This window comes from Amblyraja radiata, chromosome 23 (assembly GCF_010909765.2).
Source record: "Amblyraja radiata isolate CabotCenter1 chromosome 23, sAmbRad1.1.pri, whole genome shotgun sequence".
In the NCBI taxonomy this organism is placed as follows: domain Eukaryota; kingdom Metazoa; phylum Chordata; class Chondrichthyes; order Rajiformes; family Rajidae; genus Amblyraja; species Amblyraja radiata.
The window spans coordinates 22,300,551-22,326,054 of NC_045978.1; the positions used below are offsets into that span (position 1 = coordinate 22,300,551).

Consider the following 25,504-nt stretch of genomic DNA (forward strand, 5'->3'; position numbering starts at 1 on the left):
GCCCAGACCATCACACAAACCAACTTCCTTTCCGTTGACTCCATCTACACTTCACACTGCCTCAGTAAGGCCATCAGCATAATCAAGGGCCAGTCTCAGCGTGGCCGCTCCCTCTTTTTCCCTCTCCCATCAGACAAGAGGTACAGAAGTGTGAAAACAAACACCTCCAGATTCAGGAATAGTTTCTTCCCAGCTATTATCATGCAACTGAATCATCCTACCAACAACTAGAGAGCAGTCCTGACCTACCATCTACCTCATTGCAGGCCCTTGGACTATCAGCGATCTGACTTCACCTTACACTAAATGTTCTTCATGCTATTCCCTTCATCCTGTATCTGTACACTGTAGATGGCTCGATTGTAATCATGTATTCTCTTTCTGCTGACTGGTTAGTTAGCACACAACAAAAAAGCTTTTCTGAAATTATGGGACACATAGATAGGATAGTCAGCCAGAACATTGTGCTGCGCTGTTCTATCTTCTATAATTGTGAAACTAAATCAATATTAACACCATTAGCTGATCAAAACTATGACATGTATAAGGAGTATGCACCATCAATTAACAATCCAAGCTAACAATTCAGGCTAACTCAAGAATATAGACAGTCTCTCTGCACCAAAACTGGGAACGATTCAGTGCTTAGAGTCTGTTTTGCTGGAAGAGAGAAGCCCAAGGAGTGATTTGATCGAGACATTTAGAATTATGAATGCTTAGTGGTTAGCATCGGATAGGGCAGGCATAAACGGATATGGGCCAAACATAGGCAGGTGGAACTAGTGTAGATGGGGTTTGTTGCTCAGTGTGGGCAAGTAGGGCTGTAGGGCCTGTTTCCATGCAGTAAGACTCTATGATTAATGTCAGATTGGTTTAAAAGGCATTGATTCAGCTAGCGCTTTTCTATACTGTATGTCTCCAAGTCTTTTATTCTCTTTTGTAGCTCATCTAAGGTGCCAGCCTCGGAACTAAGTACACAATGATCCATGCGATGAAAATACACCAGTAGAACTAAGGAAACCCATTTAGCCATCAGGGAAGCAAGTCTTCTCTTCAGTTGACATTGATTATTTCCGACAGTGCACAGGTTGTCAGATCAGATGATCAAAGGCAGACTTGTTTTTATTCCATTTCAGATCAATATTGCATTAGCCACCTCTGCAGGTTGCTCCATAACGATGCGTTTAAACTTGTCTAACCCATTGCCATCTCCAGCATCTCAGCCGATTCATCTCTGGAGCTCAGAACGTTGTTTAGCAGATCAAATTCCTCAAGTAATTGATTATAATTCTGGCCACCAGTTACATAATGAAACCATAGCAAGACAAAAGGCATCATAATGTCGGGCAAGGCATGATTAGATAGATAGATAGATAGATATGCCTTTATTGTCATTCAGACCGAAGTCTGAACGAAATTGCAGCAGTCATACATATAATACAATAAAAACAACAATAAACACATATTAACATCCACCACAGTGAGTCCACCCAGCATCTTCTCACTGTGATGGAGGCAAAAGTCTTAGGTCTGCAGTCTGTTCCCTCCTCTTCTCCCTCTGCGCTGAGGCGATACCCCTCGGGCGATGTTATAAATCAGTCCCGCGGCTCAAACACCGCGGCCCGGGGTGGTCGAAGCTGCTGCCCACCAGTCCTGCAGACGCAGCCGCTGGCCCGTGGCCGAACCCCGGACTCAGGCCACCACCGCCAGAACACCTTCCAACCACCCTCACGTGAGTATCGTGCCGTCTTCAGCCTCGGGCTGGGCCGCCCCCGACATGGGCGCCGAACCTCCCCCGGGCCAGGCCGCCCCGACATGGGCGTCACTTCTTCCCCGGGCCGGGCCACCCCGACTTGGGCATCGCTTCTCCCCCCAGCCGGGCCACCCCGACTTGGGCGTCGCTTCTCCCTCTGGCCGGGCCGCCCCGACTTGGGCGTCGCTTCTCCCTCGGGCCGGGCTGCCCCGACATGGGCGCCGAACCTCCCTCGGGCTGCGAGCGCCGCACCTCCCCGAGCTCGGCCGCTCTGACGGGAGCCTCGTTCCACCCTTGGGCTGGCTGCCCTCACGAGAGCGCCACAGCCTCTCACGGGAGCACTGTTCCAGCCCTGAGCCGGACCACCCTCACGGGAGCGAGCTCAGGGCGAGTCCTGACGGGCTCTGCCTCCGGAGCCTCGAGGTCATCAGCTCCATTAGGCCTCAGCGCAGACGGAGACAGAGAAGGGGAATATACGACAAAAAAGTCGCATTCCCCCGCAGGGAGAGACTGCAAACCCCGTTTCAACCCCCCACCCCCCCAAAACACAAACTAAAAACCAAAAACTAGACTAACCAAAACAAAATAAACACCACAAAAAACACAAACAAACGGGACTGCCGGTGAGCCGCTGCAGCCAGGGCCGCGCCGCCACTCCGAATTAGTGCTGCTTTGTAGTATCTTGAAAGGATCATGTAATTAAACTATTAGCAGCACTTTCCAGTGAGATTGAGAGAATTGGAGTGTGAATTTCATTCCCTCCTCCTTTACTGTAGAAGTATTTCACTGTACCTTGGTACACCTGATAATAAAGAAATCATTGAGACTTTGGAGAGATACACAGAAACCGACCCTTTGGCCCACCGAGTTCGCATCGACTAGCAGTCACCCTGCACACTAACGTATCCTACACACAAGGGATTATTTACAATTTACAGAAGCCAATTAACCAAAAAACCTGCACGTTTTTGGAGGGTGGGAGGAATCCTGAGCACCTGGGGAAACCCTTGCGGTCACAGGGAGAACGTACAAACTCCGTGCAGCACCACCAGTCAGGATGGAACCCAGGTTTCCGGGCGCTGTAAGGCAGCAATTCTACTGCTGTGCCACTATGCTGCCCCTCTCAGCTGGTACATTGGAAACAAGGATGACTTGTTTTCACTCCATAAGGATAATGCCTGTGCCATATTTTTTTTAACAGGGGTGCAAGGAGGGAGGGGATGGCTAGTTTATTGTCATATACATCAGGGTGCAATGGCATTCCTTATATATAGGAGTATAGATATAGGAGTCAGAAAACCATGACCACCAGGTTCAAGAACCAGTAGCTGGGCGGCACATGGGGAAGGAGGGTGCAGGGGCACATTGTCTCTCTTCCCTTGCTCAACAGTGGGAGGGGGTGGGGCACTGTGTTACCATTGATCCTTTCATCTATGGGGACCTTTGACTCCTCCACGCTCTTCCAACTCAAGCCCTCTTGTTTGCTCCAAAATAATATTTCAGTCGTCCTTATGTGGGCTCACGGGATGCTGTTGGGTGCCAGATTACTTGGACAAGAAGCAGGGTCACTATGGTCTACACTGTTTATGGACCTAATCTATGCCCAGCACAGCGTGTTTGCTTCTTCCTGGATTCAGCAGACACAACAAAGAATTCCTTTTATAAAAAAAACCTTGAGACAGTGAAACAGATTGCCTGATATTTTGTGTACGAGACCCATACATCCAGTCTTGTTGGAATGACGGGTGCAAATCTTCCAACTTTCCCCAATGACAAACTAGCCCAATGAAAATGATGGCGTCACAAGAGACTGCAGATGCTGGAATCTTGAGCAAAACACAAAGTGCAGGAGGAACTCAGCGGAGCAGACAGCATCTATGAAGGGAATGGAGAGACGACGGTTCGGATTGGGGCATTTCTCTTTTCTGGCTTTCTCCCCCCCGCCCCTATTCCATCAGTCTGAAGAAGGGCTCCGATCCGAAACGTCTGTCCATTTCCTTCCACAGATGCGGCCTGACCTGCTGTGTACCTCCGCCACTTTGTGTTTTGAACAATGAAACTTGTAGCTTGCCAGAGTGAGGCCACACGTAAACTGGATGAACACCGGTCCATATTCCACTTGGGTAGCTTACAACCCACAACTGTATGAATGTTCAATTCTCCAATTTTAGGTAACATTTGTGTCCTTTTGTGTAAACCAGCACCTGTAGACTTTAGAGATATAGTGCGGAAACAGCCCCTTCTGCCCACCAAGTTCGCATCGACCAGCGATTACTCTGTACACGGGCACTATCCTACACACTAGAGACAATTTACAGAAGTCAATTAACCTACAAACCTTTATGCCTTTGGAGCTCTTGTTAAACTTACAGGATTCATTGGGAAAAATATTATTCTACTGTGCAACATCTGAAAAAAATAGAATGACATCCGACAGTCTGGAAAATGTGCCCATCCAACACCAAAGACCCCATAAAATGTTGACCTTGCTTGAATATAAATAGTCTTAGTAAACAATGTTAAGAATCAACTCAGCATCTCAACACTTCAAAAAATGCCAGTGTTATGGGTTTTATTGCATCATGTTTCCAGTTGCAGTGTTATTAGTATTTAACTAAATATTACATTTCCTGTTAGTGTTACCATATTCCATTACAACGTTTGGTTGAATATCATGCTTCTAGGCATAACATTTCCAGTATCGGTTAAATTAACCTTCTTAAGTACTGACTGGCATTAGAAACATGCACATTTAACCGCCAGACCATGCCTTTCTTTGGACATTATCACATTATGTTTGCACGTACCTGTAGAAGCTGTGTTGCAGCAGCTCTATGCTCTGGGTTTTTAACTAAACATTGCTTTACAAAATCTGTAAATTCATCCGACCAGAGTTCTGGTTTCCGGAATGTTGGTGGCGGATTCGTGGGAATCATGAAAATAGCCTGTAGAATAACGGGGGAAGGGGGTGGGGGGTGAAATAAAACATTTAAGTCACTTTCAGACAAATGCTTAAAGCATAAAATGTTGACCTTGCTAAGAATCAACTCAGCATCCTAACCTAAAAAAAATGACATTTAAAAAAAAGTCAACTGTATCTCCCAACCCTCTGGAAATTTATGGTGCGATTTTCTAAATCTTTCCGATGAATGCTCAAATATAAAATGTTGAACTCGCTTGAATAAAAACACAGTAAAAGGTCGTAAGAATCATCTCTCCATCCGAACACTTCAAAAATGTTTTCTAATAAAGTCAATTGAAACTCCCAACACTCTGGAAATTTATAGTGTGATTTTCTAAATCTTTCGGATGAATGGTTAAATATAAAAAGGTTGACCTTGTGTGAATAAAAACACATTAAAAGATCTTAAGAATCAGCTCTCCAATCTAGCACTTAAAAAATGCAATTTAAAATAAAGTCAACCGAAACTCCAAACAATCTGAAAATTTATAGTGTAATTTTCTAAAGGGCAAGACTCCTCAATGGTTCAATGGTTCTTATTATCACGTGTGCCAAGGTACAGTGAAATGCTACTTTTGTGTAGAATCAGTAAGGTTATTGCCATACATAAGTACAATCCCCAGTTAAATACAGGAAACAAAGAAACAGCCGACCAAGTCCACATGTAAGATGGCCAGGGTTTGACACTGTTTCCAAAGTCTCAGCTGCAGCTATATAGGTGACTATATGTTGTGCTATATAGTACTGTATAGCATCTAAGTGCTATATGGCACCTTAATTGCAGAGAAAATAAAACTCCAGTTTCATTGATAGCACCACAACTGAGGAAAAAAACTAAAGTCAAGGAGCATGTACTACATTATGAGGCTTGACACATGCACTATAACTTCAGTGTGGTGGGAAGGTGTATATTAGACTTTAAAAAAAAATGATTTAGGCAAGGTTTTCAAACATCGGTCCCAATCTGAAAGTTCAAGTGTGCATGTTCTCCAGAGCCTGAACTGCTGAAATACTCCAGCACTTTCTTTTTTTCAGCACAGTGTTTCTTTTTTGTAAGGCAGCATCTGCAGTTCCTTGTCTGACTGGTTTGCACGCAACAAAAGCTTTAAATTGTACCTCGGTACACATGACTATAAACTGAACTAAACTAGAATTAAACGAACAGGCTTGATGTGCTGAGTATTCCCCTCCTACTTTCAATGTTCTCAGATTTAAAGGCGCAGGTTTTTCTTTTTTGGGGGGAACAATGTTATTACAAATGTGTGGGTGGTATTGCAATCTGGAAGTCACAGACAGAGACATGAATGTTTTGACCATAACTGTGCAAGGGGCTATGAAAAGCCCAGTGGACTCGGTATACCTTATTTTCTCCTTACCCTCATGGGATGAATGTCTGCATAAGGTGGCTTTCCTTCTGCCATCTCGATCGCCGAAATCCCCAAGGACCAGATATCTGCCACGCAATTGTAACCGATTTCTTGGATCACTTCAGGAGCCATCCAGAATGGCGTTCCAATCACCGTGTTTCTCTTGGCCATTGTATCCTGAGTAGACACACACACACGTCACTGAAAGAAATTTCCAACTAGGCCAAGGCTTCAACACACCAAAGTAGAACAAACGACAGAATTAAATCTGAGTTAAATCTTTATGTTGCATGGTAACCAGTCAGCAGAAAGACTATACATGATTACAATCAAGCCGTCCACAAGGTACAGATGCATGATAATGGAATAATGTTTAGTGCCATATAAAGTCCAGTAAAGCCCGATTAAAGATAGTCAGTCTGAGGGTCTCCAATGAGGTAGATGGTAGCTCAGGACCACTCTCTAGTTGGTAATAGGATAACAGCTGGGAAGGAACCGTCCATTAATCTGGAGGTGTGGGTTTTCTCACTTCTGTACCTCTTGCCTGATGGGAGAGGGGAGAAGAGGGAATGACCAGGGTGAGACTGGTCCTTGATTATGCTGGTGGTCTTGACGAGGCAGCATCAAGTGTAGATGGGAGTCAATGGAAGGGAGGTTGATTTGCGAGATGGTCTGGGCTGCGTCCAAAATTCGTTACAATTTCTTGTGGTCTTGCCGTCAGTATGTAAGTCAGTATATATCAGACCCTCAAGCTGTGCTGGCATTTCGCCCAATTGGTTACATTTTTCCTGCTCTTTTCAAAGCTACATCTAGTTCACTTTTGAAGGATACCATTAAATCTGCTTTCCATCCCGACAGGCATTGCATTCAACTTGTAAAGAGTTTGGGAGTGCTGGTGCACGATTCCCAAAAGGTTCATTTGCATTTTGAGTCAGCGGTAAGGAAGACAAATGCAATGCTACCATTCATTTTGAGGGGACTAGAATATAAAAGCAAGAACGTAATGCTGTGACTTTATATGGTGCTGGTGAGGCCACATGTGGAATATTGAGGGGTTTTGGGTCCCATATCGGAGGAAGGATGTGCTGTCATTGGAGAGTGTCCACAGGTTTACGAGAATGATCCCAGGGATGATTGGATTAACATATGCGGAATGTCTGATGGCTTTGGACCTGTACTTGCTGGAATTTAGAAGGACAAGGGAAAAATCTCATTTAAACCTGCTGAATAATGAAAGGATTAGATTAGACAGGAAAAGTATGTTTACAAAAAATCGAGTCCAGAACCAGATGGTACACCCTTAGAATAAAAGCACATAGCTTTACAAGGGAATTTCTTCAGCCAGAGGATGGTGAGTCTAGGGAATTATTTGCCACAAATGTCTGTGGAGGCCACGTTATTGGGCATTTTTAAATCAGAGATTGATAGATTCTTGATAAGTAAGGTTGTCAAAGGTTACGGGAAGAAGGCAGGAGAATGGAGTTGTGTTGCATGCAGAGTAGACACAATGGGCCGAATGGCCTAATTCTGCTCTTTTGTCTTATGGTTTTATTAGGCGGGAGTAGAGGCCAGTGTACATTATTTCTGTTTTACACACAATTAGAAAAGTTAACAAACATTAAGCTGTAATGCCGAGAACTATATTCTAAACTCTAATATCTTCCTCTTTGCTCTACTCTTTGTACTTGTGCGTGGTTTGATTGTATTCATGTATTGTCTGAAGAAGGGTCTTGATCACGCATTCCTTCTCTCCAGAGATGCTGCCTGTTCTGCTGAGTCACTGCAGCATTTTGTGTATATTTTCATGTATTGTATTATCTGGTTTGATTGGACAGCACTGAAACAAAAGCTTTTCACTGTACCTTGGTACATGTAACAATAATAAACCCACAGGCAAACCATTTACTGACCACTAGAACCAACAGTGGGTACATTTGTAACTATAATAAAGGATAACCAGTAACTTTGCTACCCTGAGAGTAGATGTAAGTCTGTTTCGACACCCAATTGCGAACCAGTGACTCCTACCAGTCAGTGAATTTATGCAGAAGAGTGAATGCAGAGCCACAGTTGCATAACAATTTACTGTGAACTGCAGATGCTGGTTTATACCAAAGATGGACATAAAATGCTGGAGGAACTCAGCATGTCAGACATCATATGTGGAGATAAAGGATGGGTCAATGACTGACCTATCCATGTTCGCCAGAGATGCTGCCTGACCCGCTGAGTTACTCCAGTACTTTGTGTCTGTCGATTGTTGCATAAGAAGTGGCTTAAGAAGAAAGGTCATTCAGCTCAGCTGCTCCAGTCAGCGCCTCTGCCTCTCAAAGCCTGCCTGGACTTGACTCAATCTACGCACATCATTGTAATCTTTGATTCATCTATGCTTCAAGTATTCATCTAATTATCATTCACTGAAAGATGCCTTGTTCCACAATATAATTGGAAGATGGGACAAGGGGGAGGGAAGAGGGAAACGGATGCCAGTGGATGCACAATAAGGTTTTGTGTGAAGGCATAGAAGTAGCTTGCTTAATTAGATAGGCTGAGAAATGTGGACATAGAAGGCAGACACACAGATGAAACTCCCGTCGCTACAGCTGGGGATCTTAATTCAGTTAATTAAATCATCGAGAACTGAATTAGAAATAGCATCAGTAAATGAAATGTCAAAGCTACTGGATTATTTTTCTCTGGTTAACTAATATCTAAAGGGGAGGAAATTTGCTGTGCTTACCTCACTGGAGCTAAATGTGAGCCACAATAAAGGTTGCTGACTCTAGCCAACACGCCTCTCAGTTGTATCAATGTTACCTACGTCAAAATATTCTTAGAATTAAACAATGCCCAGCCCAAACTCCATTGTCTTGCATACCTAACATCACCGTGGGAGTATCTTCATAAAGACTGCAGCACTTCCAAGCAAAGATCCTATAGCGATACAGGATCTTTGGTTCCAAGCAGGGGATTGCCTCAAGGACAATGAGGGAGAGTGTGAAACTTTGGCCTTGCTAGTGACAACTACATCTCATAAATAAAACCGCACCAGATGCAAATTTTCCATAACAGCTTCAATTATACAGTCTGCGTCTTCTTCAAACATTCATTACAATTTACGCTGGTAATGATATCCATGTTTGTAGTATTAATTTGGCCTTGTCCATCTTAGTGACTGGCAGGTCTGTTAGTAAGCCCTATTTATTGAATGCAACTAAATGAGGAAGTTCATAAGACCTAGGAGCAGAATTAGGCTATTTGGCCCATCGAGTCTACGCCACCAAATCCATCTTTCCCTTTCAACCCCATTCTCCTGCCTTCTCCCCATAATCCTTGACACCGTTACTAACCAGGAATCTCAATCTCCACTTTAAAAATACACAATTACTTGGCGACCACAGCCATCTTTGGCAATGATTTCCACAGATTCACCACCTCATCTCTTTAATTTATCCTTGTCCTTCTAATGTCCCATTTCCAAATTAATGACTGAAGAAGGGTCCCGACCCAAATTGACTGGCTGCTCTGTTAATAAGCCTTCAAAAGGGAACAGCAGATGCTGGAATATCGAAGGTACACACAATTGCTGGGGAAACTCAGCGGGTGCAGCAGCATCTATGGAGCGAAGGAAATAGGCGACGTTTCGGGCCGAAACCCTTCTTCATGTTAATAAGCCTTATTTATTGCAAGCAACCTAACTGGGAAAAGGATCTATTTCGGCATCACTTTGCAGCCAAATGGAGCAAACTGGTAGACAGAATAGATATCCTAGGAGAACAGACAGCCAGCCGATTTAGAGTATTCACAGGCTGCATTGTTTTACTGTGAAATGTCAGCAAAGACAGCTCCTTCAGTTCACCTTCTACCTCCGTTATCATTACACTGCGAGCCTATAGATAAGATGCAGAAACAAGGAACTGCAGATGTCGGTGTACACAAAAGGACACACAATGCTGGAGTAACTCAGCAGGTTAGGTAGCATCTCTGGAGAACATTGGTAGGAGACGTTTTGAGTCAGGACCCTTCTTCAGTCTGAATAAGGGTCCTGGCCCAAAATGTCACCTATCCATGTTCTCCAGAGATGCTGCTTGACCCCACTGAGTTACTTCAGCACTTCTTCAGTCTGAAGAAATCCTGACTCAATATGTCACCTATCCATGTTCTCAAGAGATAATGCCCGACCTGCTGATTTACTCCCAGCAGTTTGTGTCTTTTTGTCCTTAAATTAGCATCAGCAGTTCCTTGTTTCTAGCAATTGCTGCTACCTCAAATTATAATTTTGAAACTCGGATTGAAACACTGGTGATATTATAACACGTTAACTTGTGGAGTTAACATTTGGCAGTGATCATGTCGTAAAATAATACCCAATATTTTTAATGAATGGTGAACTGGGAATAAGGGACAGTTCCCATGTTCTGATGTGTAGGAAGGAACTACAGATGCTGGTTTAAACTGAAGATAGACACAAAAAGCTGGAGTATCTCAGCAGGACAGACAACATCTCTGGAGAGAAGGAATGGGTGACGTTTCGGGTCGAGACCCTGCTTCGTTCTGAACATATCCCATGTTCTGATGTCTTGTTTAAAGCCTCTGGAAATGGGTTGTACCAATATATAAGAGTAGGCAAAATGTAATACTTTACTTCTATGTATAAAAATATTGCTCGAGTCAGCTCCTATTCAATACTTTGTCAATAGATTTTGTTGATATATTTCTCTCATCAAATAGAAAAGGGTTCAGTTCAGATAACTTCATGACAACAGTCTTTGGCTGCGTGGGCCATTATTCTTCAGGGTGACTTACAGTAAGCTGACCCGCAACTCCAAAGTCTGCCAGTTTTGCATGCCCTTCATTGTTAAGCAAGATGTTTCCAGCTTTAATATCCCTGTGGATTTTTCTCATGAAGTGCAGATATTCCAGTCCTTTTAGCGTGGATTGGAAGATTGTGGCAATCTCGTCCTCTGTAAGCTGCAGAAAGGGAAAGTGATCTGATTTACAATGCAGACTCTCGGAAACGTTTTATTAAAGGCTAAGCACAGTGCATTACTATTCATCTACCAATGAGCCATACAGCACAGAAACAGGTCCTTCGGCACAACTTGCCCATGTCGGCTAAGATGCCCCTTCTTCGCCAATCATATTTGCCCACATTTGGCCCATATCCCTCTAAAACGTTCCTATCATGTACCCATCCAAATGTCTTATCAATCTTGTTGTAGTACCTACCTCATCTGCCTCCTCTGGCAGCTCGTTCCATATACCCACCACCCTCTGTGTGAAAAGTTGCCCCTCAGATTCCTATTAAATCTTTCCACCTCTCACCTTAAACCTATGCCTTCTGGTTCTTGATTTCCCTACCCTGGATAAAAGACTGTGCATTCACCATATCTATACTCCTCATGAATTCATACATCTCTATAAGATCACCCCTCAGTCTGCTGTACTCCAAGGAATAAAATCCTGCCCATCCTTTCCTTATAGCTCAGGCCCTTGAGTCATGGCAACATTCTGAAATCTTCTCCGCACAATTTTCAAGTTTAATGACATAATAACAATGTAAAGTATCCCACCATCAGAGATAGAGATACTTACATTTCTTTTCTAACTGTACCATCTGTGATATGGAAGGTGCCCCAGCAACTGAATTAATGCTGTTGTGCACAAATGACTGCATATCGTCTCCAAGATATGTCCCCCACTCACGTCTGCTCCTCATTCAAAGAACTTGCATTTCTATAGTACCTCTCATGGCCACTGTACAGCCCAGAGCATTTTTAGTGAAGTGCTTTGAAGCACCATCACTATAATTAAGGGAAATACAGGTGCTGATTTGGGGGGGGATCTAATCAGTTTGCACAAATTGCATTGCAAGTGATTACAAGCCTAAGCACAGCAGATAAAATATTATCTTGCAATCTCCTTCAAACCGTTATAGGGAACAAGCAAAAGCAAGCCAATTGAATTTCTTCAAACAGGTCTCAGCGTGCATTTTTCATTTAACTAACACTCGTTATCTCATTCCTCATTTGGACAGGTACATAGAGTAATAAGGTTTAGAGGGTTGGGCCAAATGGAGGCAGGTGAGCCGAGTGCAGATGGAGCATCTTGGTCAGCATGGACAAATTGGGCCAAAGGGCCTATTTCCACACTATGTCTCTATTACCGTGCTGTGTGACTCTATGACTTTAGATAATTCCACCAGTTTAGTTTAGAGATACAGTGTGGAAACAGGCCCTTTGGCCCACAGATGCACGCCAACCAACGATCACCCGTAAAAACTAGTTCTATCCTACACACTGGGGACAATTTACAGAAGGCAATTAACCTACAAACCCGCACGTCTTTGGCGTGTGGGAGGAAAATGAAGCACCTGGAGAAAACCCATGTAGTCACAGGGAGAACGTACAAACTCTGCACAGACCGTAGTCAGGAGCGAACCTGGGTTTCTAGCCCTGTAAGACAGCAGCTCCACTGCTGCTTTGTCCTATGATATCAGCTTCTAAACTTGCACTCACATACTGTTAGCAGATAATGCTGACTTTCTGGGAAAAAAAGCAAAAGGACTGAATTACCGTTTTATTCCTTATTCGAATAAGGTCTGACACCGAGCCAGCGCCACAGTATTCCATGACTATCCACAGGTCTGTATTCTTAAAATAGCTTCCATAGTACTTAACCACATGAGGACTGTGGAGAAAGGGAAGGAAAATTAAAATATTTTCTTAGAAAGTACAAATGAGTGGTTGAAAATGTAACGTTTGTTATACCCATCGACGAGAACAACTGTCATAGTTACCTCAGTTTACGCAGATTTCCATTGGGTCATACCGGGTGGAAACAGGCCCTTCAGCCTGACTTGCCCACACGTAACATCATGTCCCATCTATACTAGTCCCACCTGCCCACGTTTGGACCATATTCCCATAAACCCTTCCTATCCATGTTTCTGTCTAAATGTTTCTTAAACATTGCAATAGTCCCTTCCTCAAGTACCTCCTCCGGCAGCTCATTCCATACACCTAGCACACTTTGTGTAAAAATGTTACCCCTCGGGTTACCATTAAATCTTTCTCTTCCCCCCCCCTTAAACATGGACTGGTCCCACCTGCCTGCATTTGGCCCATATCCCTCCAATCCTTTCCAATCCATGTACAATGTATAATAAATCGTTTTGTGTAATCAATTAGTCTTGAAGTGGCTTTTGCATTTTCTTAGGCAAGTCACTCAGACTCTGTGGAGTGGAAGATGCCAGTGTGTGAATATTCTGAGTGTTGTGTATCAGCTACCACACAGCCTTGACAGGGCACACCGTCTTTGTCCAATAGCAAGGAGGTCCGGGACAAATAGTGACACGGCTCTGTTGTACTAGCTCAACTCATGGTGAATTCTCAGAGGGTAATATATCTCTGGGATTCCTCACCGCAGAGGGCGGTGGAGGCCAGATCATTAGATGGATGGATAAATGTGGAGATGGATAAATATTTCAATTGAAGGCTGTGGGGAACTGGCACAGAATAGATGAGGACTGCACAGATCACTCACGGTCATATTGAATGGTGGAGCAGGGTTGAGGGGCTAGGTGGCTAATGAAAAAGGGTCTCAACCCAAAATGTTATCAGTCCATTTTCCTCCACAGATGCTGCCTGACCTGCCAATTTCCTCCCGCAGTTTTTTTTAGCTCAAGATTCCAGCATCTGCAGTCTCACATCCCCTGCTTCCATCCTCTGACCTTGTGGCCCACGAGTGCATACGCAGGATCAAACTAGCTTAAGCCCCTGATGCAAGATCTTGCCCATACCCTTTTCCCTCAGCTAAAGCCTTTGGGCCAGCTCCAAAATACCCAGCCACCCATCTGCTCTCCAAAATTTCAGTAGAAACTTTAGCTGCCTGACTTCAACAGGCTGCAGTCTCCCATGAGTCTACAACTTCACCCTCCCTCAACTTGGGGAGGTCTGCCTTGTAAGTTCAAGGAGCAGAATTAAGCCATTCAGCTCATCATGTCTACTCCACCATTCAATCATGGCTGATCTATCTTTCCCTCTCAACCCCATTCTCCTGCCTTCTCCCCATATTCCTTGACACCCTAACTAATCAAGAATATGTCAATCTCCGCCTTAAAAATATCCATTGACTTTGGCCTCCGCAGCCATCTGTGGCAATGAATTCCACAGCTTCATCTCCTGCACCTCCCCCTTGAACTCATGAGACCTCCGAATCCTGACCTGTTTTTAAACTCACAAAGCGTTGGTTCTTGCATTCCCCTTAAACGAGGTAAATGGGACACCCAATGTAGATCAACAATGTACCACAAATGGGAGCAAGGTGAACGGACAGATAATCTGGTGATGAACTCATTAATGTTCATGTCGGCAGTTCTTCTTTGAATCATGCCACAGGACAGCAGAGTGGAGCAAAGGTAGAGTTGCTGCCTCACAGCGCCAGAGACCCGGGTTCCATCCTGACCTCGGGTGCTGTCTGTACAGAGTTTGTACGTTCTCCCTGTGACTGGGTGAGTTTTCTCCGGGTGCTCCGGTTTCCTCCCACATCCCACAGATGTGCAAATCAATAGGTTAATTGGCTTCTGTAAATTGCCCCTAGTGTGTAGGATGTGAAAGTGGGATAGCATAGAACTAGTGTGAACGGGTGATCGATGGTCGGCGTGGACAGTGGGTTGAAGGGCCTGTCTCCATACTGTAAGCTAAACTAAAGTATATTTAATATCAAAATGAAACTCTACACGGGTCATGTCAGTTAATTAAATTTATTTTCATAAACAATTTTCTTTCTGCTTTGAATTCCTTCCCTGATAATTTGGTCCAAATGTTGTTTGTCAAAGAAAGTCTGTGTTCTTTCTTGACCCAATAATCCGAATCTTGTGGTATCATGAAGATACAAGGTATCTTGTGATATCAAACCCAAAGAGTTTAAAAAACAAGTCAAGATCGGTAGCCACCAACAAAAAAATTGCGGAGCCTCACCTGTCGCATTGCTGCATAATCGAGATTTCTTTGATAATCTCCTGCAGGTCAGATTCCACTGGGACCTGTTTGATAGCCACCACTTGGCCGGATTCTTTATGAATAGCTTTGAACACACTGCCATAGGACCTGTCAGAGGAAGCACACATCATTAACATTCATTAAGTGACACTAAAGCAGCACATTCCAGATGACAGTGAACTGAGGAGGAATTTCTTTAGCCAGTGGGTGGTGAATATGTGGAATTCATTGCCTTAGACTTTGTGGAGGCCAAAGTCATTTGCTATTTTTAATCACGCAGATTGACAAATTCTTGATTATTGAAGGTGTCAAAATTTATGGGGAGAAGGCAGGAGAATGGGGATGAGAGGGAAAGATAGATCAGCCATGATTGAATTCTGCACTTCTAACTTCTAACATAAGGGAGAACAATAATTATAGAAGTTTCCTTTTGATAGAATATTTCACAATTGTTTTATTTAGATTTTTCACACTGCTTTTCTTACTTCCTGGCCAGCTGAACAGGTGATAGGTCTCTGTCTGTGATAGAGGTCAATTGCTTTCCATTTCCTTCCCCTGGTGTGCGGCACGGTGACGCAGCTGTAGAGTTCCTGTCTCTCAGCGCCAGTGACCCAGGTTCAGTCCTGACTATGAGTGCTGTCTGTACGGAGTTTCTACGTTCTCCCTGTGACAGCATAGGTTTTCTCCGTTTTCCTCCCACACTCCAAAGATGCACAGATTTGTAGGTTAATTGGCTTCAATAAAATATTGTAAATTGTCCTTGGTGTGCAGGATAGTGCTCATGTATGGCAGACTCGGTCGGCCTAAGGGCCTGTTTCTGCACAATATCTCGCTGTAAGTCTAAAGATGCTGTCTGACCCACTGAGTTACGCCAGCACATTGTATCTTCTTTAGTAAACGAGCATCTGCAGTCCCTTGTTTCTACGTGGGACATAGAATGGTGATTGTCTCGATTCTGACAGGACTTTGTAACTGGTGCCAACTGTGGGGGTGCTACAACGACAAAAGTATTTGTCTGATTAGATCAAAGAATGCTCACATAAATGTATCAGGAAGTGAAAGTGATGCAAAGTTCAGGAGTAACTCAGCGCGTCAGGCACCATCTCTGGAGAACGTGGATATGCGACCTTTTGAGTCATACCTTCTTCATACAGTCTGAAGAAGATTCCCAGCCTAGAGGACACTATCCATCTCCAGAGATGCTGCCTGACCCGCTGAGTTAGCCCAGCACCTTGTGTCTTTTATTGTAAACAACCATCTGTACTTCCTTATGTCTACAGGAAGTGAAAGTGATTTATTTCAAAAGAATACCAAAGCTAAACAACAAAAAATTACCTTCAGTTTTAAAATCATTTCATTTTTAAAATGTTATTCTGGGGGGATGAAGTTCTGAAAATAAAATTACTTTCTCTGGGATAAAAAGCCATGCAGCCAACTGGGTGGCACAGCAGGTAGAGCTGCTGCCTCATAGCGTCAGAGACCTGGGTTCGTTCCCGACCTTGGGTGCTGTCTGTGTGGAGTTAACACGCTCTCACTGGAACGACGTGGGTTTCTTCCAGGTGCTTCGGTTTTAACACACATCGCAAACACATGCAGGTTTGGAGGTTATTTGACCCTCTGTAAAATTGCCTCTGGTGTGCAGGGAGTGGATGAGAAAGTGGGATAACATAGAGCCAGCGTGAACGGATGACTGATGATTGGTGTGGACTGGGTGGGTCGAAGGGCCTGTTTCCATGCTGTATCCCTAAACTCAGAGTCATACAGCATGGAAACAGGCCCTTCGGCCCAACTTGCCCAGCCGAACATGCCCCAACTACACTAGTCCCACCTGCCTGCGTTTGGGCCATATCCCTTTAAACACATACTATCCATGTACCTGTCCAAATGTGTTTTAATGTTGGGATAGCACCTGCATCAACTATCTCCTCGCTCCATATACCTTTGTGTAAAAAAGTTGTCTCACGATCCTATTCAATCTTTCCCCCCTCACCTTAAACCTACGTCCTCTGGTTCAGAGTAATTATGAATTTGGTGTACTGCTTATAACAAAATAGTTATACCCAATTCGTCAAGGCACATTATTCACAAGGGATTTTGTAAACAGGAACATGTTATATGTTAAAGCACAGGGCAATTCACTGATTCAATGTTGACTGCACCTTTGATAACCACAACAGTGAGCAGGAAATGACTTACAGGAACTTCATTTCAGTACACAAGTATGTTTAAGCATACGGCAGACGTTGCGAACACTTTTGCATCACAATAAAGCAAAGCATTGACAACTTCGTCTTCAGTACAAAGTTCCAGAGATTATGGACCACAAATAATCCAGTAAAAGTATAGTATAGAAAACTACCAATTGGTACAGTACAGTAAGGTCAAATATAGGAGAGGAATGTCACACAGGCTCAGAGTTGAGAGCTTGAGTCCAAAATACATTGGGTAGGAAGCAAAAAGGAATGGGATAAAGATTCATAGAGAGCTAGGAGCATGTGGATCGAGCGCAGCCTGTGGCAGCTGCATGGAGTGGCGGTGGAAGGAACAAGCAGCATTATTCTGGGCCAGGCCCATCCATTAGCCTAGTGTTGTCAGGTCACCAGGCCTTAAAGTGAGAAATGTAAGTCACTGCATATTTCCTGAGGCCTTGATCAGACTTTTCAGAGATTTGGAAGTTGCAAGTAGAGGGCCGGAATGTGGCAACTCACAGAGTGCTGCTCCAAGCGAGATCGATTCTACTCAAAAGGACAGAGAGTGCTGGAATAACACAGTGTTTCAGGCAACATCTCTGGATGATATAGATAGGTGACTTTTCGGATCAGACTGAAGAAGGGTCCTGATCCTAAGTGTCATTTATCCGTTCTCCAGAGATGTTGCCCAACCTGCTGAGTTCCTCCAGCATTTTGTCTTTGTTTGGAAACCAGCATCTGCAGTTCCTTGTTTCTCTAATTTACTCATGTACGGTATGATTTTACCGATAGTATACTGAACAAACATGTTACTGTCTCTCTGCACACATGACAATAAAGTAACCATAGATCTGCTTTATCTCTCATCTCAGAGGGATGTGGATTTATATTCCACATTGACCGAGGGTGAAGAAATCTAGGTTGCCAATCTACGGCAGGCCTGATAGATTTGCACAGGCCGCTTTTTGAATAGGTCATGAGATTATAATACATGGGAGCAAGAGCAGAATTAGGCCATTCGGCCCATCAAGTCTGCTGCACCATTCAATTACGGCTCATCTAATTTTCCTTGCCAACTCAATTGAACTGCCTTCTCCCAGGAACCTTTGATGTCCTTACTAATGAAGACATTAACCAAGGGCCTGCCTGTGCATAAAGATTTCAAGACACAGTGATACGCATCACAGTGCCCCGGACTAAAAGTCTCTCATATTTTAAAATAGATTATCTGATCCACACAACTTGGATGTTTGTTGTGTGCAAATTAGTCATCATGTTTCCTGCGTCAAACAACAATTTACAACCACCCAGATGGAACCAATTTATTTGAGGTCGCCTTAACCAGCAACTTCAGCTAAATCCAGTACGATTTCTTAAACCATATTGTTTATTCCTTGAGCATTGCAGTACAAGTTTCACCCGTTTTCATTTTAAAGCATGTATCAAAGTTTAGAGATACAGCATGGAAACTGGCCCTTCGGCCCACTGACTCTGCGGCAACCAACAATCACCCATACACTGGTTGTATGTTAACCCATTTTTGCATCCTACACACTAGGGGCAATAGACTGAAGACAATTAACCTATAAATCTGAGATAGACATAAAGTGCTGGAGTATCTCAGCAGGTCCGGCAGAATCCCTGGAGAAAAAGGATGGGTTGGAACCCTTCTTCAGACTGAAATAAAGTGAATGTAGCAAAAGGCCAGAACAAATCAGAGCCAGCAGCAGATGACTAAGGAAGAGTGGAGCCCATAATGGCCCATTGTTGGCTGGGGAAGAGGTGATAACCCATAAACATGTACATCTTTAGAATGCAAGAGGAAACCGGAGCACCCGGAGAAAACCCATGCGGTCACAGGGAGAACGGACAAACTCCACACAGACAGCACCGGTAGTCAGGAAGAAACTCGGGTCTCTGGCGCTGCAAGGCAGCAGCGTTTTCGCTCTGCAGCCCCTCCCCTTTTGCATTGCATATTCACTTCCCTTTTGAAAACTACAATTTAATTTGCTTCCAACATATTTTAAGCAATGCTTTTCAACAGGGATCCCAATGACTGCAAAAATACATAAAGCCCACATTGATGCTTTTCGTTTGTTTCCAATACCCTCCCATTCTGTACTATGTTCTATGTTCACTCAACTCTCTTAAGGAAATATGTTTCCCGACAAGAAGCTGCAAAATTGTGGGTGGCAATCACAATGCAAATGTAAAGCCAAGGTCAGAAGATGGCTGCGAAACACACTCACTGACAAGTGTGGGTGTCCAGTGTTGAGTACGTACGCACAGCCATTCTGCACAGGCCTCTAAACTTTCCTCTGCAACAGGAAACCCACAAACAGAAACTAATTGTGGGGAAGCAGTCCGCCTGCATGTTCTCTGATTGTACCAGGCAACACACGTCAAAATAGAAACAAGAACAGTTCCAAGTCTCAGGCAACCTCAACATCCTACTGCAAAATAACCCTCGTAAAAAGTTTGGAAAGTATCCCAATGGTTCTTTATTATTATGCTTACCACGGTACAGTAAAATTATTTGTTGTGCATACAGATCAGTAAGATTATTGCCCAACATAAGTACAATTCCTGATGGTATAACGTACAAAAACAGTCCACTGTCCACATGCAAGATGCGCCATGTTGTGGCACCATTTTACAGTGCCAGGCGTCGCTGGCATTAAGAGGCCATTGCAGCTGTTGTCTCTACCGAACCATCGTCCCTCTCCTCGTGCTGACACCTTCAGCCTTAATGCCCATGGGATGCCTCCTGTTACAAGTTCAAGATGGTCTGCTATGCACTATTTCAACAAGTTTCCACTAGTGGGAGTCTAGGACCTGGGCACAGCCTCAGAATTAAAGGACGTATGTTTAAAATGGAGATGAGGAGGAATTTCTTTAACCAGAGCATGAATTTGTGGAATTTGTTGTCACAGACGGCGGTGGAGGCCAAGTCTCTGGGTATTTTTAAAGCAGAGATTGATAGGTTCTTGATTAGTAAGGGCAATGATTATGGGGAAAAGGCAGGAGAATGTGTGAGGGAAAGATAGATCAAGTTGGACCAAACTTGATGGACCAAATGGCCTTATCCGTTCCTATGTCTAATGATCTCTGTGTTCTTCAACATTGTCCAGGGTGTTTTGATAAAGAAGCTAGTTTTTATTTAAACTTCCAAAAGAAAACAATCTAACCATTTCACCCAGCTCTAAATTTCAGTGAGAAATTTCAATTGATGGGGTGGAGTCACAGAATTATTGTGGGTACTGAAGTCAGTTTTTGAACTGTTGGTTGAGGTCGCCCATGGTCCTCCCTTTATCTCAGAAACACCAAAAAGGCACCCACCCAGTTTTGTTGCTGGAGTAATGTCCAAGCTAGATAACCATGAAAGAGGAAGTTTGTCCAACCCATTTTACTTCATCATGCACAATGACTACAAGCCTCCTCTCCCTTTTCCATTTAGACATTTAGTGAGTTATGCATGAGTCAGAAAGCTATGGATTGAAAAAACTCTACAGACATGAGTGCAAAATTTAGGATAACAAACTCAGTCCAATCCCACTAAAGTGTCGAATCAAGGAACTGCAGATGTGGGTTTACAAAAAACAACACAAAGTGCTGGAGTAACCGGGGGTCAGGCATCCCTGGAGAACATGCATAGTTGAAGTTTTGGGTCGAGATCCTTCTTCGATCCATATTCTTCAGAGATGTTGCCTGACCTGCTGAGTTAATCCAGCACTTTGTGTACTTGTGAGAGTAGGAAGTAACGGTGTAAAATGTGAAGACATGGTATTCGCCACAAAAACAACCCCGACAATCAATTCTGATCAAACGTCACCTAACCTGACCCGAAATGCCACCTATCCATCTTCTCCAGAGATACTAGCAGACCCACTAAGTTACTCCAGCACTTTGTGTCCCATTGAAGTGCCACCATCGGCTCTATCTGCCTCTTCAAGGGCTGCAAACAATCCCGTGGCAATATTGTGAAGATATTTATTTGATCAATGCAGTGAGACAGCTGAACATGTTTATGCTGGCCTGCCTGTTAAGAGGGAAATGTGGCCAGTTACACAGCTCACCAGACACAATTGGGTCAGTGAGCTGAATAAGGCTCAAAAGTACACAAAGTTATTCATCTGGTTCCCTGTTAGCGGTTTTCACTATTTCAAAAATAGAAACAACATGCGCCATGGTCTGCCTCTAATTAGTTTAAGTTTAATGTACAGAAACGTCCTTATGTTTTGTAACTCTCTCTGCCTAGAATGAACCGCTTTGTAGTTCACAGAAGTATTTTAAGGACACATTAGGGCAGGTGATTAAAAGTCCACCAACACCATTGGTGTTGGGCCGAAGGGCCTGTTTCCACGCTGTAAGACTCTCTGATCATCTCAGGACAATCATGGATGTGCAGCAAATGCCACCCGTCCCAACGATACCTATGTCCCATAAAGGAATACAAAGAGGTAGGCTTCAAGCAGACTTGTTGGGGGAATCCAGAACCAGGGGCCACAGGTTCAGAATTAGGGGTAGGCCATTTAGAACAGAGAGTTAGGGGTAGGCTATTTCACCCAGAGAGGTGTGAATCTGTGGAATTCTCTGTCTCAGAAGGCAGTGGAGTCCAATTCTCTACATGCTTTCAAGAGAGAGTTAGATGGAGCTCTTAAAGATAGCGGAGTCAGGCGAAATGGTGAGAAGGCAGGAACGGGGTACTGAATGTGGATGATCAGCCATGATCACAGTGCATGGTGGTGCTGGCTCGACGGTCCAAATGGCGTACTACACCTATTGTCAGACTTAGAGGAAAGGAAGGAAGTAGTGAGGCAGAGAGAACTAGTGAAAGAACTCCATCGATAATGCATGGACACCAATGGTGGAGCAAAGAAACTGTAAGGGCCAAATATCAGGTGAATTTTGAAGGATAAAGAAAAGATGAAAGAGATAGACGGTGCAGGATGGCTCAGCGGTAGTTGGAATTAGGAAGAAGGTTACAATAGGACATAGATCAACTGGGAAAGTGATCCAAGGGCTGGCAGATAGAATTTAACCTGGACAAGTGTGGACGGTTGCACTTTGGTAAGTTATACCAGGGTAGGACGTGCAATAAACAGCAGGGAACTAGGGAGTGTTGAAAAACAGAGAACATTCAGGAATTATATACTATGTTTAGCATGTCTGAGGGGTGGAAGATTGCAACCTTCACGTGGTCCGCCCTGTTTCGACTAATGCAATCAACTCGACGTGCACAAACGGAAGATCAAATAGAACAAGTTGTCCAACAACTTTAGGCTGTGCACATCACACGAAAGAAGAAGAAGAAGAAGAAGCATGTCTGTACTTTTGTGGCTTCTTCGCCACCATCCGCAGCATCATCACCGCCTTCCTACCCCATCTCTAATTAACAACATCTAGTCGGCAGCACATCAGTAACTAGGGCTGGTGAAACTGAAGAAGTTGATGTTGGAATGGTTGACAGACAAACATACCACTTTAGCATAGTTTCAAGATACAGCATGGAAACAGGCCCTTCGGCCCACCGAGTCCAGGCTAACCACACATTGGCCATTCTATCCTACACACTTGAGACAATTTACAGAAGCCAATTAACCTGCAAGTCTTTGGAATGTGGGAGGAAACCGGAGCACCCAGCGAAAACCCACACGGTCACAGGGAGAACGTCCAAACTCCATACAGACCGCATCCTTGGTCGGGATCGAACCCGGGTCTCTGGCGTTATAAGGCAGCAGCTATACTGCTGCGCCAAACAGAAACAAAATAGTATATAATTCCTGAAAGTTGCCAGAGGAAGCAGTTTAGTTTAGTTTGAAGATACAGCAAAAGAAACAGGCCCTTTTCAGTCTGCGCTGACCAGTGATCCCCGTACACTAACACTATCTGCCACACTAGGTACAATTTGCAGCCTTTACCGAAGTCAATTGACCTACAAACCTGTGCGTCTTTGGAATGTGGGAGGAAACTGGAGCACCTGGTGAAAACCCCGTACAGACATGACCTGTAGTCAGGACTAAAGCTGGGTCTCTGCCGCTGTAAAGCAGCAACTCTACCGCTGTGTCATTGTGCCTCCCCAATGCAACACAAGTAGTTGAAACGGGTATAATTACAACATTTAAAAATCGTTAGATAGGGACATAGATTGGAAAGGTTTACAGGGGTACTGACTAAACGTTGACAAGTGGGATTAACCTGAGAAAGGCAACTTAGTCGACATGGATGAATTGGGCCACAAGACAGGCCCAAAACATTAACAATTAATCCACCAACAGACCTGTAAGTATTTCTAGCCTTTTCTGATTATATTTCAGATTTTCTTATTTCTGTTAGCCAAGACTCCAGTATACCTGGATGTCCTTCCAATCCCATTGCTTCAAATTGTACCAAGGTTAGGGTGGCACAGCGGTAGAATAGCTGCCTTATAGCGCCAGAGACCCGGGTTCGATCCCGACCAAGGGTGTGGTCTGTATGGAGTTTCCACGTTCTCCCTGTGACCATGTGGGTTTCCACCGGGTGCTCCAGCTTCCTCCCACATTCCAAAGACCTGCAGGTTAATTGGCTTCTGTAAAATTGTCTCAAGTGTGTAGGGTAGAACTAGTATAGGGATGATTGTTGGTTAGCGTGGGCCGAAGGGCCTGTTGTTTCCACACTGTATCTCTAACTAAAGTGGTATGTTTGACTGTCAACCATTCCAACAATCAACTTCTTCAGTTTCACCGGCCCCAGTTACTGATGTGCTGCCGACTAGATGCTTTTAATTAGAGATGGGATTGGAATGCGGTGAAGATGCTGAGGATGGTGACGAAGAAGCCACAAAAGTTCAGACATGCTAAAAATAAGAAAGCATGGAATGCACTAACTGAAAGATTTAGAAAACAGCTGGGGAAACAGTACAGCACACAAGGTCACAATCACTGCAATGGAATTAAAATCTTTGCTGCCTAAAGCGTCATTAATAATATTGTTATAGTGCCTTTGATAAAGCAAAATATAGCTCACAAGATCACTATAAACAAACCTTGGCACAAAGCCACAAAAAGATGTTTGTTCGTGTGACCAAAAGACAGATACGGTTTTTATAAAGCTCCTTAAAATGGGAATGGTTGGTAAAGAGACATCAAGGATTTTTTGGGGGAAAGAAGCATAGAACAGTTCAGCATAGGAACAGGCCCTTCTGCCCGCAATAATTGTGTCGAACGTGATGTCAAGAAAATTGCAGGACTGAAGGGGAATGCTGGACTGAAGATTAGCAAGGCTACAAAGCTGTCATAATATCATTGTCCTTCAAAACGGAAAACCTTCAACATGATTTTGACAGATTTTTTCTCTGCAAATATTCAACACTCACCCTTCGCCAAGTTTCTCTAACACGTCAAAGACTTCTTCCGGCTGTTTCGTCAAACTGTCCTCACTAAGTTTCTTCAGAGATCTGTATTGGGTGGAAGAGGAAAAATTGCATTGAAAACACTGTCATAACACTGGGAAGGCTATAAAAATGTTTTCCCCACTGGTATTCATTTGAGCTCTGTTCCCTGATCAAAACATTTACAATTTGAGATTTCCAAGTCAGAAGATAGGTTAACTTACAAATCTAAACCCATCTTGCAATGTAGCAGCAATCAAGTGATGTAGTCAGAAGCCCACCTTTACGATGTCCCGTTAACCAAGGTTCCATCTGATCTCTCAGTAAGAAATATAGGACTTTTTTGATGAAATATTTATAGGGCGACACAGTGACGTAGTGCCAGATGCCCAGGTTTGATCCTAACTACGGGTGCTGTCTGTACAGAGTTTATACATTCTCCCTGTGACGGTGTGGGGTTTCTCCAGGTCCTCCGGTTTCCTCCCACACTACAAAGACCTACAGGTTTGTAGGTTAATTGGCTTTGATAAGTTGTAAAATTGCCCCTCGTGTGCGTAGGTTAGTGTACGGGGTGATCACTGGTCGGCGTGCTCAAAGGGCCTGTTCCCGCACTGTATCTCTAAAGAGCAGTGCAGTTTTCTCTACTGTCTGTCACCATTTATCTCTTGCTCATCATCGCCAAAAGATTACTTTGTAATTATCATTTTATTATTTGTAGGACCGTGCTGTTCATAAACTGACTAGTTTCATACAGCACCACAACAGGTATACTTCAAAAGCTTTTTGCAGGATCTTGGATGAAGTGCACTTTAGAACTTTGATTCTTTCATTTTCAGTATCTTTAGTTTGTTTTTAGTTTTAG

At 43.8% G+C, this 25,504-nt stretch overlaps 1 protein-coding gene across 2 annotated transcripts in view; it reads right to left on the minus strand.

Moving 5' to 3' along the window:
• The window catches only part of stk4 (serine/threonine kinase 4), a 108,425-nt gene that overhangs the window by 66,091 nt on the left and 16,830 nt on the right, over positions 1 to 25,504 (minus strand). For both annotated transcript variants that reach the window (XM_033041755.1, XM_033041754.1), the window contains exons 2-7: positions 24,628 to 24,708; positions 15,064 to 15,192; positions 12,658 to 12,772; positions 10,889 to 11,053; positions 6,092 to 6,259; positions 4,561 to 4,698 (exon numbers count right to left, since the gene is read on the minus strand). In XM_033041755.1, the coding sequence (XP_032897646.1) occupies positions 4,561 to 4,698; positions 6,092 to 6,259; positions 10,889 to 11,053; positions 12,658 to 12,772; positions 15,064 to 15,192; positions 24,628 to 24,708 (796 nt within the window). The remainder of the gene's footprint in view (positions 1 to 4,560; positions 4,699 to 6,091; positions 6,260 to 10,888; positions 11,054 to 12,657; positions 12,773 to 15,063; positions 15,193 to 24,627; positions 24,709 to 25,504) is intronic.